The sequence below is a fragment of the Urocitellus parryii genome, chromosome 12 (assembly GCF_045843805.1).
Source record: "Urocitellus parryii isolate mUroPar1 chromosome 12, mUroPar1.hap1, whole genome shotgun sequence".
In the NCBI taxonomy this organism is placed as follows: Eukaryota; Metazoa; Chordata; class Mammalia; order Rodentia; family Sciuridae; genus Urocitellus; species Urocitellus parryii.
In genome coordinates, this window is record NC_135542.1 from 69,155,501 (window position 1) to 69,175,008 (window position 19,508).

At 47.8% G+C, this 19,508-nt stretch overlaps 1 protein-coding gene across 1 annotated transcript in view; it reads right to left on the reverse strand.

Moving 5' to 3' along the window:
- Positions 1 to 19,162, reverse strand: part of Kcnk12 (potassium two pore domain channel subfamily K member 12) — a 39,655-nt gene extending 20,493 nt beyond the window's left edge. Inside the window, exon 1 of the mRNA XM_026385763.2 lies at positions 18,772 to 19,162. Coding sequence (XP_026241548.2) covers positions 18,772 to 19,162 — 391 coding nt within the window. The remainder of the gene's footprint in view (positions 1 to 18,771) is intronic.
- Between the last annotated feature and the right edge of the window lie 346 nt (positions 19,163 to 19,508).

The window sequence follows — 19,508 nt, forward strand, 5'->3', positions numbered from 1 at the left end:
CTCCCTATTAAAATGATGATAAAAAAACATAAAGATGTAACCAGCATCTTTATTTTTATTTATTTATTTTTATGTGATGCTGAGAATGAACAGTTTGAAAGCTCTCCAGATGTTTCTAATGTGAAAATTAGACACAGAGAATGGGTGGGCACTGCCTCATAGATAATGACTGACCGCTCCACCTGGTGGCCCAAAGCGTAAGCTGGCAGTCCACAAGGCCACCTATGTGCACCAAGCTTCCAGGCAGAATTTCTGTTTTTAATTCCCCTACCCTACCCCAACACCTGCCTGCCTGCCTGCCTGGTTGAAGTTGGGAGTGTTCTACCACTGAACTGCATCCCCAGCCTTTTTAATTTTTTAATGTTGAGACAGGGCCCCACTAAGTTGCTTAGGAACTCATTCAGTTACTTGTGATCCTTCTGCCTCAGCTTCCCGGGTCACTGGGATTATATGTGTGCACTACCGTGCCCAGCTCATTTTAAATTCTTAAATGTAAATGGACAGCTATAGCTCAAACTCTGGAGGAAACCCTGCAACCTATGTCTTTTGGATCTCTTGCTAGCTAAGCCTTCATCTTAAAGAGCTCTGAGACTCAGTCTTCAGATCTCATCTCTTGTGGCTGCCACAATCACATGCTGGATTCCAAACTTGACTGCAATTGGAATTATCTGGGGAGTTGTACAGCATGCTAATTTCTAAGTCCTGCCGCCAGAGAGGATGATGCAATTGGTTGGAGGGGTGTAGGGTGCAATCTGGGCATCAAGACTTAAAACCTTAGGGCTGGGGTTGTGACTTAGTGGTAGAGCGCTTGCCTGGCATGTGTGAGGCACTGGGTTTGATTCTCAGCATCACATAAAAATAAATAAATAAATAAATAAAAATAAAGGTTCTTTCATGACTAAAAAATATACATATGTTAAAAAAAAGACTTTTACAAAGCTTGTTAGGTGGGGCTGGGGATGTGGCTCAAGGGGTAGCGCGCTCGCCTGGCATGCATGAGGCCCGGGTTCGATCCTCAGCACCACAGACAAAAACAAAGATGTTGTATCCGCTGAAAACTAAAAAATAAATATTAAAAAACTCTCTCTCTCTCTCTCTCTCTCTCTCTCTCTCTCAAAAAAAAAAAAAAAAAAAAAAAAAGCTGTTAGGTAAGGGCTTGGGATATAGCTCAGTGGTAAAGCTCTTATTTAACATGTGCAAGCCCCTGGGTTCTATCCCGTGCACTACAATCCTTCCAGGGATGAGAACCGCTGCTCTAGCTGGTCTTGGAAGGCTTTAAATAATCCTTACACAAGTGGTTCTCACCTGGCCCACATTAGAAACATCTGGAGAGCTTTCAAAATGTTCAATTCCCAGGCCTGACTCCCAGAGATTCTGAGTGAATGAGCCTCGTTTTGTGTGTTTTTTTACATTTTAGTCCCAACCTACCCTTTGAGTTCTCAACTTGCATATCTAATTGGCATCCAGCTTGGAGGTCCAAGAATCATCTCAAAATTAAAATTCCCCAGCTGGGCACAGTGGCACATGCCTGTAATCCTAGTGGCTTGGGAGGCAGAGACAGGAGGATTACAAGTTTAAAGCCAGCCTCAGCAACAACAAGGTGTGCAACTCAGGGAGTCCCTGTCTCTAAATAAAATACAAAATAGGGCTGGGGATGTGGCTCAGTGGTTGAGTTCAATACCCAGTACCAAAAAAAAAAAAAAAAAAAAAAAAAAAAATCCTCAAACTGAGGTCTTGAATCTCAGTGGCTCTCAGTCCTTCTGCTCCTAGCTCCCACTTCAGCTTTCCCTCTCTCTAAATAGCAAATCCATTTTTCCAGTTTCTCGGGTCAAAATTATTATTATTTTTTCCCAGTACTGGGGATTGAACCCATGCATGCTAGGCAAACTTCTACCACTGAGTTATATCCCCAGATCTTGATTCTTTTCTTTCTCTCACTGCCCATATCTGATCCGTTAAAAAACCTTGCCACTCTACTTTCAAAATATCTCCGAGATTTAACCACACTCATGCTTCAGGCTGTGAGGGAACTGAATGCAGCGCTCTCTCCCACCATAATCAACTAGAAAACTGGACAAAATCTGAATGGACCGGGGTTGTAGCTCAGTGATAGAGCACTTGTCTAGCACGTGTGAGGCACTGGATTTGATTGATTCACGGCACCAAATAAAAAATAAAATAAAATAAAGGGTGTTGTGTCCATCAATAACTAAAAAAAATATTTAAAAGAAATCTATGAGATTATTCTTCCAGTGCTGGAAAACAGGCAGCATAGAACTATGATCCCTGAGAGGAGGAAAATCAACAAGGTGGGCCCTACAACTGCTCTGGTTTTCTATCTGAAGGCAGGTTTCAGATGGTGACAGAGGGAGGGGACCTAAATAGTGGCTCATGTCATCAGCCCAGCTGAATGGAGGAGACAGAGATTTGAGCTCAGGGAAGACAAGACCTGGAACCATCCTGGGAGTAGCATGCTGGAGAAGGAACTACCAAGAGAAAGCTCCAGAAATCTGCAGGGGTTCCCTTGAATCTTTGCAGGTGTCAGTAAAACGCCTTAGACCAGGAAAAAACCAACTTCCTGGAAAGAACAATTCTCAGAGCTCTCACAGGGCCAGGAGTCCCTTGGGTTTCCACCAGCTGAAGGTTGGGAAAGGTTTCACTGCAGACACAAGGCATCCAGTAGAGACCCCAGAACGGGGGTGCCTGAACAGCCAGGCTGAACTGGTCCCAGAGAAAAGGCTCCTTTAGATCTGCCTTTAAAAATATCAAAAGTAAGATCTGGGGTTGTGGCTCAGTGATAGAGGACTTACCTAAAATGAGCAACCCTGGTTCAATCCCAAGTACCACAATAAATCCCTTAAAAATAAACCTGATTCCTGATCGTAACTCAACAATCTGCCAGAATAAAGCCCAAACCTGAGGGCTGGGAACGCAGCTCTGCAGTAGAGTGCGTGCCTCGCATGCTTGAAGCCCTGGGTTAAATCCACAGTGAAACAAAACAAGACAAGGAAACAAACAAAAGCCCAAGCCTATTCAAAGAAGCACAAAACAATCCAGCATCAAGAATGTGTATTCATAATGTTCTATTCTCCAATAACAAAATGGTCAGACCTGAGCCAGGCACAGTGGCACACACCTATAATTCCAGCAGCTCTCAAGAGTTCAAAGCCAGCCTCAGCAAAAGTGAGGTGCTAAGCAACTCAGTGAGACCCTGTCTCTAAATAAAGTACAAAATAGGGCTGGGGTTGTGCTTCAGTGGTCGAGTGCCCCTAAATTCAATCCCTGGTACACTGCTCCCCCCCAAAAAAAGATCAGACTTGCATTTGGAACATATGACCCTCAAGAGAAAAAAGAATGAATAGAAACAGACCCAGAAATGCCAGAGATTATAGGGAATGGGCAAGGACATTTAGATACTTGTTATAAACATGCTCAAATTTAAGGAAAAAGATAAACATAATAAGGAGAGAAATGGGAAAAAAATAAAGAGCTAAGTAGAATCTCTAGGGATGAAAAATATAACATCTGAAATGAATATTTCACTAGATGGGATTAACAACTAATGAGACTGTAGAAAAGACAGCAATAGAAAATATCTAAAATAGAGTGAGTTACAAAAAGACTGAGAAAAAGGAAGAAGCCTCAGCAACTATGGGGCACTATAAAATAGACCAACATATATGTCATTGGAACCCCAAAAGATCAGATCCTGTCACCCCTCTTCTTGGGGCCCTCCAGTGGCTCCTGTTTCACACAGGGCAAAATCCAAAGTCCTTGACCTACGTGATCTAGTGTCTGGCAACTGCTCTGACTTCACATTTGAACACTGCTGCCATCACCCTCCCAGCCACGCTAGCCTTCTGGCTGCTCCTGCTTAGGGACACGGCAGTTGACTGGGACCCTGTCCTCCCAGAAGGCCACAGGGTTCACTCCCTTGCTCCATCGAGTCTTCACACAAAGGTCATATCGGAGACACCCTTTCAGACCACCTTATCAAAAATAGCACCCCCATTTCACTGCTCTATACTGTGGGGGACTTGTTTATGTGTTCATTGCTAAAACCTTTAGGATTTTTTTTTTTTTTTTTTTTTGGTACCAGGGATTGAGCCCAGGGGTGCTTAAGTACTGAGGCACATCCCTAGCCCTTTTTACTTTTTATTTTGAGTCAGGGTCTCACTAAGTTGCTTAGGGTCTTGCTAAATAGCCAAGGCTGGCTTTGAACTTGTGATCCTCCTCCCTCAGCCTCCAGAGTCACTGGGATTATAGGTGTGCACCACCACACCCAGCCTCCCTGGGGATTTTTAGCAGTTTCTGGCACACAGTGGGCACCCAATAAGTGTTCATTAAATACACTGATGAATAGGGATCGTGTTTTCTGGATGTCAAATTGAAACACAGGGCCTGGTAAATGTCCTAGAAAACGTAGATGGGAGATCAGTAACTGTCTCTGTCTCCTCTCTGCCTGGCCATACCTTAAGATTTTCTGGAGCTCTCTAGTTTTAGACTCCTTTGTTCTCAAAACCATTTTGGTGCTGAATCTGGGGAAGGCAAGGTATTGGATTCAGGCTCAGTTCCAGTCACAGACTGCCCTATGCATAGGTCCAAAGGGCTGAAAAGAGCCCTGAACCATGTGTCCCTCATGACAGTGGCCTCAAGGGGCAGCCTGGAAACATCCCAAGGAGCAGGGCCAGGACCTGGCAGATGCTGGCTCTTTCCATCCTGTGACAGAGCAGCGGGGCCTCTCTCTGTAGGGTCTCTATCACCCGCTTCCTCCCTCTTCACTTCTGGGGTGGGAGCAGGGTCAGGAGCTGGGCTAGAATTAATCAGAGTATCAGCTTGGGGTCTGCAGCCTGGGTGCCCTCCAGTCAAACAAGAAGAAGTTTTATGGAAAAAAACATTAAAAAGAAATAAAGTAGGGATTTAGATGAAGGTGGAAGGAGACTGTAGGGACAAAGATGCCATGAATTAAGGCCATTGCTTGATGATCTTGCTACATAATATTCAGCCCTCAATGTCATCCCCACTCGCAGGATACAGAAGGCTGCCCTCGGGCATTTCTGAGCAAGGAGGCGGCCTTGCCAAGCCCTGCCTTGGAGGAGAGGCTTGTGCCTCCAGCCCAGCCTGACTCTACTCCCCACCTCCCCTGGGGTTGCAGCGTCCTGTCTGCCTTCTGTCCATTATTTGACTCGCACCTTCATCTCCAGATGCACTGCTGACACCCCAGGCTCACTGCCAGCCCCTTTCCCTGGCCCTTCACTTGTGACCTTGATGTCAAAAATGGAGGAATAAAAGAGTAAGAGGACCTAGAATTAGCCAAGGTCACTAGAGTCACTAGAGAGTGCTAATCAATAAAATCATACACTGGCCCCCTGAAAACGTCATTAACTCCTTCTCTTCTGCTCACCTCTAAAGGCCACATGACCCCCCCCCCCAGCTCCTATCCCCAGTGTCCTCCACCCAATTCATTCTGCACTCAAAGATTCAGCATCTTGATTTGCCATAAACCAAATAAACACCATTTATCGACCCTCAGTCTATTCCATCAGGGGTCTCCCCATGACCCTGTGATGTCCTCCCCACAATGTCACTGTGAGAAAAATCTTTTAAAGCTTTCAATTCTAATGTGCTCTTAGGTCCAGATTCCACTAGCTGTTCAAAGTGTGTACCCAGAACCTACAAAATAAATAACCTCCGGGAGTTCAGGAGCCACTTAGGGCTCAGGAAGCAATACAGGTTGGCCATCCTCTTGAATGAGCTGGGAATCAGATTGCAATTTAAAGCTCAATAGACAAAGTCCATGTTCCTCAAGGACTTACTACCAACAGAGATGTGTTAGCTCTTGACAAAGTGAGGGGACAGCTGGCAGCGGGCTGATTTAAATGTTGGAGGTAAATGGCCAAGTCAAAGGACAATTTAGGTTAACCAAATTGCCTGACATATTGGCATAACTATGTAGTGACTACCCAACCAGAACCCTTTCCTAAACCACTCATCATCGCATTATACCCCTGCTCAAGAACTTACAATGGCTCCCGATTGCTCCCACTCCAAATTGAAACATTTCTGCCTGCTCTTCAAGCCCCTCCGATATGACCTCAACCTAGTAAGACAGTCTCGTGTCATGGTCCTGACTTCACACAGTTTCACCAGGCCTGGTAGGTGGTATCGGGAGTAGGAAAGAAAAGATTTGCATCAAGCACCTTGGCCATGGTATAGCTTTGCTACTCACTGTGGGATCTCAGCCAAACTGTCTATTAATAAAAACTTGAGTCCACATTACAGTGCTCATTAAATACAACAGCCGGTATTCCATTATCTACATTCATTGTTTCCTATAATTTTCCCAATAACCAAGTGAGACAGTTGCTCTTATTATTCCCATTTTATAGATGTTAAAACTAAAGCTTTGGAAGTTCATTCATTTATTCTACAAACACCTCAGGGAGTAACATTTTTAGCTTTAGACATTGAAGCTTAAATGCAATTAGGAAGAAGTCAGCCATGCTATGACTCATGCAGGGGTGCTCCAAGGAGCAGGACAGCAAGTGCAAATGCCCTGAGGTCTAATAAGAAGCCCACTGTGGCTGTTATGAATTGAGCAAAGAGGAAAGTAATACCAGGGCCTTGCAGGTCATGGAGAAGAGCCAGATTTCATGCAAGATCTTGGCTACTGTATGGGAATAGGTTGTCAAGAAGGTGAGAGGAAGCAGGAGGGTTGTTGAAGAAATGGAGTTGCCCCAGTTGACAATGATGGTGGTGACCATAGTAGACTGGAGTGATGGGCAGGGAGAAAAGCAGAGGGAATCAGAATGTGTTCTGCCAATTGAGCTGATGAGATTTGATGATGGATTCGATATAGAAGGTTAGAAGAAAGAGGAATCGAGACAAGTCCTTGTGTTGGCGACATTTACTGAGATGAAGATTGAGGAGGGAAGAGTCAAGAGTGGGAGAGGGCTCTGAGTTACCTGGCTACACACAGAAGCCCTGGAGTGAATCCCTCGAAAACGGATGTTTCTTTTACAAAGTGAATCATCATCTGGTTTGTTAAGTGGAGGTTTTCATATTTGTACTTTTACTTAAACAGGTGCCTAGGTAGAGTTAAGAATCTTAGCCATTTACCCAAATTTACATTCTTTCCAAAAACTATCTCTGAAGCTCCTGTGCACCCTACCTGGTCCTAGGTGCTGAAAAACAGGCAGCAGAGAGACAGGGTCCTCGTTGTTCAGGAGCCCAGATTTGGGCAAGAGAGGCAGATGCTAAACAGATAGCCACACAGGCAAGTAGGTGCCATACAACAGGAAGTGGGTGGGGGTGGGGTGGGCAGGGCACCGACAGGGTCCAGGCCCTGCAGTCCCAATGTTTGTGCCGAAGTGGCCAGTGCCCTCTTTCCTGCCTGTCGCCAGGGCGGCCAGACCTCTGTCTTGATTGGCTCACATACTGTCTTAGCTTCCACTCCTGGCCTTCCATTTTACTGGAGAACCCAACAATCCCACACTGCCCGTTCCCCCAGGAAGGGCCAAGCCACCAGCATGAGCAGAGTCTCGTGTTTTTTTCAGGCCTGGGCTGTCCCCGCAGCATTTCTGGCAGGTCCTGGTGATAGCAGCTAAACAGGCTCACACAAGGTGCTCAGAATTCAGAACACTTGGCAGCAGGGAAAGAGACCGTGGCCATTTGGAACCGGTTGGGAGAAGTCATGCGGAGAGCAATTTGGGGTTTGCGTTGGTCTCAACTGTAACTTTCCAGAAAGCTGGGACACCCGATTCCAATAAAAGCTTCCCCAAGTATTTCTGGAGGCATGGTGGAGGTTCTGGGCTGTGTGGGTGGGGGTGGCTTTTCTTGGTTTGTAGAATTGCACTTCTTACGAATAAAACTGCCATCCAATGTATGAACCTATGTCTAGTTTCCAAGGCTTGTGTCCTGGGCAGGTGAAGGGAGGTGCGACTGTGGGAGCTCTGAAGTAGAATTCACTGGGGTTGGGACTTATGGCCAAAGGATGTTGCAGATACCAGAGCCAGATAGGGAATCTAAGTCAGTGGGGGAAATGGGACCAGAAGCCAGTCCTCCTTGTTCAGAACTGAACTTTCCCGACAGCACCCGGGGGTGTAAAAAACTGAGGTATGGGATTGACCTCTTCAGTTTTTGCTCTAGGAATTCTGGATGGACCAAGCACCCTCACTTCTGTGGGGCCCTGGGCAGGGTCAGGATAAGAACCCTGCTGACCCAGAGAGCACTCCCAGGCAGGGGAGCCCCAGAGTAAATGAGCTGGCTGCCCTGCTACCCCTCTGCCAGTCACCGAGAGATCATTAATCTAGTAGCCCAGCACAAGAGCCAGACACAGCCAGGCCCTTTGGTCACAGCGACAGGGAGTGGGGGCAGGGGGCTCTAGGAGGTTCCTGGAGACCTGCCTGGGCCCAGCTTAGCTGTTTCTCCAGCAGTCCAAGGTTTTCAGGCATTCTTTCGTTGCATCCATCCAACATAGGTTGATTAATCACCTACTTTGTGCCAAGCACGATGCTCCATGATTGACAGAAACTACCTCTGTGTTTTACCCACCTCCATTTCTAGACAGTGCCTACATCATGGTGGTCATCTGATGCATGGCTGTGGCTGTGATCGTATTTGGTTAAGTGTAGCAGCGATCAGCACTACTAAGACAGAGCTTCTGACCTGGAGGAAGAGAAGAAACTTCTTTTCTTGCACACCCACTATGTGTCAGGTCCCCTGCCAGCTTCCAACACACTTTATTCCACTGCATAAAAGCTTTTGTTGGAGCTGGAGGACCCTAGCAGCACCCTGGCTTCTGTCTCCAAAGGGGGTGTGTGCTGCAGCACATGTCTGGGGCAGTAAGAAGGACTTCATAGTGGGTCCCTCGCTAGGGGCTCCATTTGATGTGGGCCTTGAAGATCAAGTTGAGCAGGTGGAAAAAGGGGAGAAAGAAAAGGGCAATGCAAGTGGAGAGAACAGCATAAGCAGCAGCCCAGGGGCTCAAGGGGCCTGGAGAGCAAGTGCCAGGACCATGTGTAAGCATGGGGGGATTGAGGGGCTCGGGTTGTGGCTCAGGGGAAAAGCGCTCGCCTAGCATGTGTGAGGCACTGGGTTTGATCCCCAACACCACATAAAAACTAAATAAAGACATTGTGTCCACCTGCAACTAAAGAATAAATTTTTTTTTTTTTAAAGAATGGAGGATTGAGGTACAATGAGGTGGGGTGGCCAGGAGTTAAGAATGGCTAGAGGGGGAACACTGGCAGACGCTCTGTTCCATGTATTCCCCAATGTCTGCCAGGCTAGAACCTTGGGCAAAGCTTCCCTCAAACCAAGCAGCCTGTAGGAAGCTGGGTCCTGAGTTGGTCATGTCCTCAGACTTCCTCAGTGGTGGAGGAACTTCTCTGGTTATTGTTGTCTTCATGCCCGTTGTTGCTGTCCCAAGTGCAAAGATGCAGAACCTCAGGTCCTGGAGTCCCCTCTGGGCAGGAACTGAGTGCAATGGGCTTCCAAAAATTCCCGTCAACACAAGCTTCCAGAATGCTGGTGAGCTGTGCATGCAGCACCATGCTGTCTGCTCAGCACCCTCCTCTAAGAGAAGCCCTGGGCTGTGAAGGATGGGAGGCAGGCAGCTCTCACTTGAGTGTAGCCATGGAGGCTGCAAAGGAGCACAGCACAGCCAGATCCCACAGTCCCCAAATTGTACTTCAGCCCTTGCTGAAACCACCTCCTCCCCCTCATCCACCAGCATAGCTTAGACTGGGCTGAGGTTCTTTCTACTATGGTAGTGCACAATTCAGGACCATCAGAGAAAATCCTGGGCAGTCAGGAGTCCCAATCCTCTATCCTGCCATTGACTGATTTGCTGCATGATGCCAAGAAAGTCACTTAGCTTCTCTGAGCCTGTCTCTTCATCTGTGAAGGGGGATATCATCTTCTTTGCAGTCTTAGGGTTTGGGGGAGGTTTCTTGGAAAACAGATAAAAACAGTAGACTGGCCATAATGACACATGACATTAATGAGATTTATGCGTCAATGAGAGTGTTGCATCCTTCACTCCCGGAATGCAAGCCTGGCTGCTGGTGCAACAGTCTGGAAAGGGAAGAGATCAGCAGGTCCCTCAGACTCTTCCTGCCCCAGGAGGCTCCTGATTGGAAATGAAGCCCTGGTGCTTTCTCCACCCACCAAGGGAGCTATGGTAGTCTGGGGTGAAGAGTGCAGCACCCTGACTCCCCAAGAGGCTCAGATACACCTGGGAAACAAGGAGGGTGGGCAGGGCGTGGCCAGGCAGGGCTCTGCTCTGGGGCTGGGGTGGGTTTGTGGTAGGAGGAGGCAGCAGAGGAGCACTGTCTTAACCTACCACTTGATCGATCTTGCAGTCATTCACCAGATCTTCAAAGTTATTAAAAAGCACCACCATGTGAGGAATGATTAAGACACTGTAGCTGAGGGCTCAAAGAAAATGCATTTTACAAAAGCACCCTTCTGCCTGCATGATGATACATGGCAACTCAAAAGGCTGCGACAGGAGGATCTCAAGTTCAAGGTCAGTCTGGGCAACTTAGCAAGACCCTGTCTCAAAATAAAAAATAAAAATGGATTGGAAATGTAGCTACTGGCAAACTAACTCTTGGTTCAATTTTCAGAACCGCAGTTAAATAAATAAATAAACAAAATAAAATAAAATCACTCTTCTAGGCCAGTTATGTAACAGCACAGGACGGCAACAGTAGGAGAAACAGTGGCCAGAGTGCAGCGGATGCCACACTGCAGGGATGGTGGAGACCCAGAGGGCTCTGTGCAGGGTGGTGGGCTGCAGGGGATGAGGAGTGCTCTGGTCTTCCCCAGTACCGAGAGGCAGCACTCACAGGGTGTGTCCAGCTCTGGGACCTGATGCTCCTACAGGTGTACCACGAAGGCCCACATGGACTAGTTCCTCAGTCTTTAACCCAGTGGGACAAGAAGCATCATTATCTTCACTTCATAACGGAGGAAAGTGAGGCGAGGAGTTCATTCCTCGAAGGAGCACAGAGCTTGAAAGGGGCAGAATCAGGCCTGGAACCCCAGCAGGTAGGTGGCAGAGCTGGTGCCTCAGAGTCCAGTCCACACTAGCCCAAACTGGGGTTCCCCAAGACATGACAGAAGCAGGGATGGAAGGGACCCAAGTGACCCCAGGCATTTCCCACTTTAGGGGAGTTAAAAACAGACCCAGTGGGTGGTGACGTATCCTGCCCAAAAACACATCATTAGTGAGCGGCAAAGCTGGGTCTAGGTTCCCAGGCCCCAATCCACCATTGGTTCCCTACACCATGGCTCTAAAGTGTGGTCTAGGGCCCAGCAGCCTGGACATTGCTGGAGCTCACGAGGAATGAGGAATTGCAGTTCCCATCCTTGACCTACAGAACCTGCAGGGAGGTGCCAGGATCCCAGGTGATTCACCTGCATTCTATTTGGTTTGAGAAGCACTGATAATGCTACCCTTCCCTTTCTAGCCTGTAACTTCTGTTACTGGGAGTATAAAGACGCTGGATCTGGATATTGTAAAATCTGAAATTACAAGATTCTGGACACTCTGTGGAAGTCACCTCGTGATGAATCCTCTGGGACCCAGAGGAAACAGATGGAGCAAAGCCTTCAAAGGGCCCAGGCACACCTGTCACCAGGGACCTGCTAATGAGCCAGGAGCTAGAGATTGCCCAGGCCCAAGGAGGTGACACTCTCAGGAAGAGTCTAGATCATCCTCCACCACAGCTGGCCACTAGAGGGGGCCGAGTTGTCCTGAAGAAAGCACTAGACCTAGCAGTTGCTAGGGAGTGGCAGAGGTTAAGGCAGGACTTCTTGGGGCCAGAGTTCATGGCAGGAGTGGCAGACAAGAGCTGGCCTGGGGGTGAGGGCTATGGGTTCCAATTCCCCCTTTCCCCTCCACCACCACCTCCCTGGACTGTGATTTGGAGTTTCTCAATCCCATGGAAAGCATGGTGCTCTGTAGCTTCAAACCTCTGCACTCCTCCCTATAGAGAAAGTTGGATTCTGTATCCTCACTATCAGAATCAGGGACCCTGCCCAGCGCAGCCTCCTTGGGCTCCACACACTTTCTGTTTGCTGGGGGCTGGCTCACACCTCAGCTCCAGAGCCTGGGGAGGGCAGTGAGCTGGACAGTGGTAAGAAAGGGTAGTGGGAAGTTTAGGGAAAACCAGGGGCTGGACAACCCCAGAGCAGACCAATGGCCTGTGGCTCTCTCCCAGTTCCTCTAAGTCTGAGACAGTCAAGTAGCGGGAGGGAAGTCCCACTTTGGTTGGCAGGAACAGGGCACTGAACTTTACCTCCAAACACAGACCCAAAGGCTGCCACCACAACCTTCAGATAGAGAAGCTTTGACGTAACTCCACCTCCAGGTGCTTCCCCTGGGCACCCTCACCCCACTCTCAGCAAGCTCTTCCCTTCCTTTACGTGCAGCTGAATGCCTGCCCCTCAGGACAACCTCAGCTGGATTCTGTACCCTGTCTCCCTGTGTGAGCAGGTGTGAGGAAGTCATGTGTGTGTGTGTGTGTGTGTGTGTGAGGCCTGAGGAGGTGGGGTAGGGATTCATCTATCCCCAGCTACATTGACAAAACGCTTCTGGGGCAGGGTGGGAGCGCAGGCTCTCAGCTAATGCTCTTCCTGCATGCTGGGTAACATTGGGCAACCTCTCCCCTTCTCCAAACCTTGGATAAAATGAAGAATGGGGGAAAATCGGCCCTCACTGGGCTCGTCTTAGAGGAGCTCTAGAAAAGACTTTTGGGAGTAGTTGGCATCTGAGGGGCTGCCCTGTTGTCAGGGCTCCAGCCCTCACCCCTACTCAGCAGCTCTGCCACTGTGTTTTCTATGATGGGCTGCTCTCTGGCTTTTGTTGGCAAAATGGTTTAAATGCTTGGGGGAAGTTCTGGGGGGCATTTTTATGGATACTTTAAGGGTGTACTTTTGCTCCATGGGGCCCAATTCAAGGCCATTCAAGGCTAGCATAGTCAGGACTGAGTGGAAGGAACAAGGGGACAGGGGAGGAGGATCCAGGTACCTTTCCGTGTCTTAGTCTTGGATGGCCTGGCAGCTGCTCTAGTCTATTCCTCCTCCTTTCCCTTCTCCTCTCCCCTAAGCCTTCCCAATGGAAATAGCTCTCATTAAAGCCAACACCATAGGGCTTGTTCAGGAGGCAGCTCTTCCACTGGAATGGAGTGTGCTCCTGGAGAAAACCTAGTGGATTTGTGGTCTGCTTCCATGCAGCAATTAGCCGGGTAGCTGTCCAGCTCTGATAGGCTTTGTAGAGGCAGAGGCTCAGCTTAGGAGAGACCAGACAGTTCCTTGCTCCAAAAGGGCTGAACATAAACACCGTGAAGACAGCAGTGCCCACTGACTCAGCAATTTCACTGCTGGAAACTCATCCCAAGGAGGAACTACAGAAAGAAAGGCAAATGCATAAAGATGATCACTGTGGCATTTCTCAAAATAGCCCTACACTGGGAACCACCCAGCTACCCAGCAGTAGGGGCAGTGAATTATAGAAAATCAACTAGATGGAATAGTATGCACCCCACTAAAATCAGCATATGAAGGCCACATGGAAACATGGAACCAACATTGATAAAATGTTATAAAAAGGGGAAGCAGTTCAGCTTAGCTCCCTTTCTTTTCCCTAAATAAAGGCGTGACAAGAAACTGCCAGGGAACCTGAAGAAGTAAAAAGAGTTGTGTTAGGGCAGTAGTCTAAGTGACTTGTTCTCTGATTCATTTAAATAATCACTGAGTGGGTCGGGGTTGTGGTTCAGAGGTAGAGCGCTCGCCTAACATGTGTGAGGCACTGGGTTCCATCCTCAGCACCATATAAAAATAAAATAAAGACACTGTGTCCACCCATAACTAAAAAATAAATATATAAATAGAAAATCACTGAGTGTTTGCTATGTTCTGGGTGCTGAGGATGGGGCAGTGGATGGAAATCACTCCATCTCCGGCTTCAAATGCAATGTTTTTTCCTACATGGTCTTCGAGTCTGTCACATGATCTTTCGATGAACAAAACAAACAAACAAACAGCCCATTAATTGTAGAAATAAGTCAGGAAAGGTGCTCCCTCCTTCTGGGCAAGGTATTTCATTCCAGGTATCAGAGCCATCTCCAGCTGGATTACATACATGTTATAAGAATCCCAAATGCAAATGTGGGAGTGACATTTCAGTCTTATAACATTTTAGTTTCCTCTGCAGGAAAAACATTTTTTCCCCCCAGAAAAACCCATGTTAAAAAAGAGGAAAAAAGTTAGGACTTGTTACTAAGCTCGTGGTTGAATAATTAAGTGCGCCTAATTCTGAAAGTAGCAAGCTAAATTATGCAGTGCCAAAAGCGACAACTCTCATACCTACACCATCCCGTCTATACCGGCGTGGTTTCAGCTTTACAGCTGAAAAGCATTGCCAGAAAACCTAATAAAAGGAAGCAAAAATATTTCTGTTTCTATCAAGCTGCCATTTGAGAAAGACTTTAAAATATGTTCTTCCCTATGTGTAAATCTGACAGCAGATGCATAATTAAAACCCCAGTGGAGAGCTTCTTTTTAATCTTTTCAAAGTAAACCAATAATACATCCTTTAGGATGTGAAATGATGGATTAATACTCTTTGGATGGTTCTGAATATCTCTGAGGTGGAGTGATCTCTTTAAGAACATAGTTTAGAACCAGAGGAACACAAGCCACCGGCTTCACCTTTAGTTCATGCACTCACCGAAGATGCAGATAATGACATGCCAAAGGCCACACACTCATCTGCAAAGAGTTATGCTTGTCTCGGATGTCTGTTAATTGGAGGAATGAATGAATGGATTCATTCACATTAAAACAAACTTCATTTCAAGCCCCCGGGAATATGTCACATAGCTCAAATGGGAGAAATAATTACCCAGGATTTCAGTTCCATGTAAGCAATCAGTATGAATAATTTAGACCACAAAATGGATTTTTAATCTTGCTTGAACTAACTAGTCAGATTGACTTGTTCTTTTCTTTTTGGTACTAGAGATTGAAACCCGGGGCACTTTATCACCATCCCTTTTTATTTTTTATTTTGAGATAGGATCTCCCTAAGTTGCTTAGAGCCTTGCTAAATTGCTGAAGCTGGCCCTGATCTTGCAATCCTCCTGCCTCAGCCTCTCAGGTCACTGGGATTACATGTTGCGCCACCATGCCTGGCCCTATGGAGGTTTCTAAACTGTCTGACCTGTAAAGCTAGAGGCTGTGGCTTGATCTGTAGTCCAGCTACTTGGAAGCTTAAAGCAATAGGATTGCTAGTTCAAATCCAGCCTGGGCAACTTAGCCAGATCTTGCAAAAAAGAAAAAAAAAATTATCTCCCTGACCTATAAGATCTGTGTGCTACTTCCTGTTTTCTAGGGATTAATCAGTGGCTGGTCTGACCAACAGACCAGTCCTTGCCATAGTGTCAGATACACAGACACAAACATTAAATACTTATATTAAATAGTCTCAAAAAAGAATGTTCCCACCAGTTATATGCATGAAATTGATGGAATATACAATGAATAATTTGGATTCAGGGCCTAGGTAACCCCCTCATTAACTGTGTGACTTTAGACAAGTCCATTTACACTATGCCACACGGGCTTTAACCAAAAATGCCCTTACTCCAATTATCTTTAGTGAGGATGTCAACATTTGCTACCAATCCCCCATACATGTTGGAATATACTTTAATTTTTGCCATATAAAATAAGCTTTAATCCTCTAAACTGTGGCTCTAGGCTGGACACACACAACACATGGTATTTATGGAATGAATGAAGTGTTCTCTATACAAAAGACTTGATGAATCAGGCAGGGTCTATACAACACAAAAAGAAATATTCTATATTGATTAGACAATGTAAACAATTGAACCAAATCATTTGGGTCCCCTGAATTCCACATTGCTGCATGAACTATACATACTGTGATATTCACTGATCAAATAAAACTGAGTATGAACTAATTTTCCTCTTCATTGGATGAGGTGGCAGATAGAGAATCCTGACTGTCCATGTGGACTGAGCTTTGAATCCATAAAAGGATCAGTAATAATAATGTATCTGAAGACTCGAACATTTAAGGGAAAGGAACTATGTAAGCAGAAGAGAAACTGACATATGTAGGTCTTTAATTAAATCTCAGGCTAGGTGTAGCTTATGGTAGAGCACTTACCTGGTGTGTGCAAGGGCCTGTGTTCAATCCCCAGCACTGGGGGAAAAAAAATCTCATCCAAGTGCATTTTTGCAAAAAGAAGGTTGAAATGATAATCATGCTAAATAGGAATTCAGCACAACTTATCTGACTGACTGAAGCAACCAACTGAAACCACTACCCAAGATTGTCACAGTGGGTGGATAGTGGGCAGAGATCCTGCTACTTGTGTGACTGTGTTGGTCTCCCTGTTGAGGGCTAGTTCAATCCTGAGTGGTCCAGAGGCTGGTTTTAATGTTTCCCTGCAGATTTTGGAAGCAATATGCTTGGTCATTCATAATGCGGCCACATGCTTCAGTGTAGCCCTCCTACACTGCTTGCCTACATCTCAAAACACAAATCAAAAAAGAGAACATTGTTCCTTTCCACTTGATGAAAGAGTAGCCAATCCTGACAGTAGATTAAAGCCTGCATGGAACAAAATTCTAACATGCTGACTTGATTTTGTGCACAGAACTGAGAGAGAAGCTTAGAAGGCATGGCAGGGCTCAGAATCACTTCTTTCAGAGGGATGAAAGATTGATGGGAAGTCATCAGACAGAGATAGACCATAGGCCACTGGAATGGGTCATCCTATTTGCATGGACTCACAGCCCATATGGGAAGAGGACACTGCCAGTAGCTTCCCTTTGGCCTACAGGGTTCCATTAGCAAGCTAGAGCATATCATCAGGGAAAAGATGATGTGATCACCCAACGTGTTCACAATTGTGCTTTTAGGTGGAAGAAAGCAAAAGGACATGTTTACAAGAGGAAGAGCACAAGTCAACGAGCTATGAATACATGATGTCATTCCCAGGACTAAGCATCTTTAGTACTTTTAAAGCACTTAAAAAAACTCTAGTTGCTATAGCAACTTGATGCAGCTCTTAAAAGGGGATTTTTTTTGAGGGGGTCATTTTTTTTATCTTCAATCACCATAACAACATGATATAGCTTTTAAAAGGTATTTTTATCCAATTTGTGTATGCTTTGGACTCTGGCCATATTTGCCTTTTCTATTTAAAATAATCAAATCAAGCATGACACATGAAAAAAAAAAATCATTGAAGACAAGGAAGCCCTTTCACAGACTTTACATATACACTCAGAGAGGCATTTCTTGCTGCTCATATCCTGCATGTGGATGCACCCTCTCTCCCTGCCTCCAAACAGCCACGCACTTGGCTTTCACTGATCAGTTTGTCCATGCCCCATGCTCTTAGATGGCATACCAAACCAGCCCAGAACCCACTCAAAGAAGGTATGACATGAACTCCCTCTCTTCTCAGGTTCAGTAAGTACAGCCCCCTCCTCTAAAACTGTACCACCAAGAGGCAGTGCCTTGGATCGATAGTGTGACCAGCCATGGGCCTTCTCCCACTCTAGGACTCAAATAGGAGCTGGTGGCTCACCAAGTCTTGCAGAAGTGAAAAGCTTGGATTTATTCTATGCTCTGTACAAAGGAATCATTGGGGAGGAGGGATTGTGTTTCACATGATGCCCAGGGAAAGGAGTGGGTGGGGGGAAGTGAAGCAGGCAAGGGGCAAAGAGGTGGAGAAAGCAGCAGTGGTGGCTCCAGAATCTCTCCAGGAGGCGTTTGGAGCTGCAATCTAGCTAAAAAGGGAGGAATGGAGGCTCGCAGAAGTATCTGCACAACATTTTTCATAAGGTTGAGAAAACACGAACTGTTTATGTTAAAAGTGGCAAGACGGGGTAATGAAAAGTATAGGGGAATCGTCCCTGCTCCTGGCTACCCACTTGGCACCACTTCCGGTTGGAAAAAGTGGCAAGGGAAAAAAGAAAAAGACGTCAAGAAATTGGAGGAGAGGCCCGGGGTGTGGGGAGAAAACCAAGGAGGGAAGGAGTGTAGAGCCACCAGAGCTCAAGTCCTGGCCTCTGACTAACGGGCTTTTCACTGTGCGGGGGTGGGGAGTGTAAACTGCAGAAGTGGATGGGAAAGAGATCCAGGGAAAGTGATTCCGGGCCAGTGGTCACCCACCACCGGGTAAAAACCGCTGAGAGAAAAACACGGGATAAAGGAAGAGAGTGAGAAAGAAGAGGAAAGGAAAAAGCTGAGAGAGAAGGAGAAAAGGTGCTATATCTGGGTGACGACACTGAGGTCTGCTGTGATGTGGGAATAGAAAGGAACTAATGGCACTTGACACATTCTCACAAATTCTCTTATAGAGGAGGAAATTGGGGCACCCAGAGATTAGGATATGGAGCCTGCAAGCGCTAAAGCTCAGGCGACCAGGATCTGCCTGGAGCCTGAATGAGGCTCTCCCCCTTCAGCAACGCTATCAGAAGAGTCACCGTTGGGTGAATGCTGAAGATAGGCGGTTCAGGCCACCTTCTGCACCGAAAACCAGGAAAGAAGAGAGGTGCAGGAGAAGGGAGTTGGGCGGAGAGGAGAGGGCGAGACAAAAGTAGGCAATGGGGCATTGGAAGGGAAGGGAGGAGTCGCGGACAGAGCCCCAGAACGATGGAAAGGGCAGCAAGAGAAAGGAGCACAGAAAAAAGAAGCGCGCGGTGCGCGCCGCTCACCTATGGTCGACACCACGGTGCCCACGAAGTAGAAGGCACCAGGGAAGTCCCAGCGCGGGCGCAGCGCGTCGGCTCGGACACCGGCGGCCAACGCGGCCTCGTAGTGCCGGAGGAAGGCGCGCAGCTCCGGTTCGGCCACGCCGTGCGCGGCGCTGAAGTTGCGCAGCGTGGCGCCCCAGCGCGCCCGCGCCTCCGCCTCGCCAGGGCTCTCCAGCGCGGAGAAGACTGTGGCGCCCGCCACCAGGTATAGGCCGATGAGCGCCGCCAGCAGCACGAAGCGACCGGTGTCCTCGTTGAGGTGCGAACGGCGGCAGCAGCAGCAGCAGCAGGAGGGGCGCGGCAGGCGGCGGCGACAGCGGCGGGGAGGGGGCCGGGGACTGCGGGAGGACATGGTCCGGAGCTCAGCCCCGGGGCCGGGGCGGCGCTTGGAGCCCGGGCCGCGACATCCCCCCGCGGGAACAGAAGCGTGAGGATGGTGGCCAGGGGTCGGGGGCCGCCGCGGAGCCCCTTTGCAGCCTTTCTAGAGCCCGGACGGCCGGGCGCCTCCGCCTCCTCCCGGGCGCTCAGGCCACGCAGAGGTTCCGCGGCCCAGCGGGCGACGGGACTGGGACGCTCCTCTCCGCGCCCCGACGCCTCTCCGGCTCCCGCGGCTCCTTACCCACCGCGCTTGGGCGCGGGGCTCCGCAGCTAGGCCCCTGCCCTCCTGTGGCCGGCGTCCGCGGGGCCCCGGGCCTCAT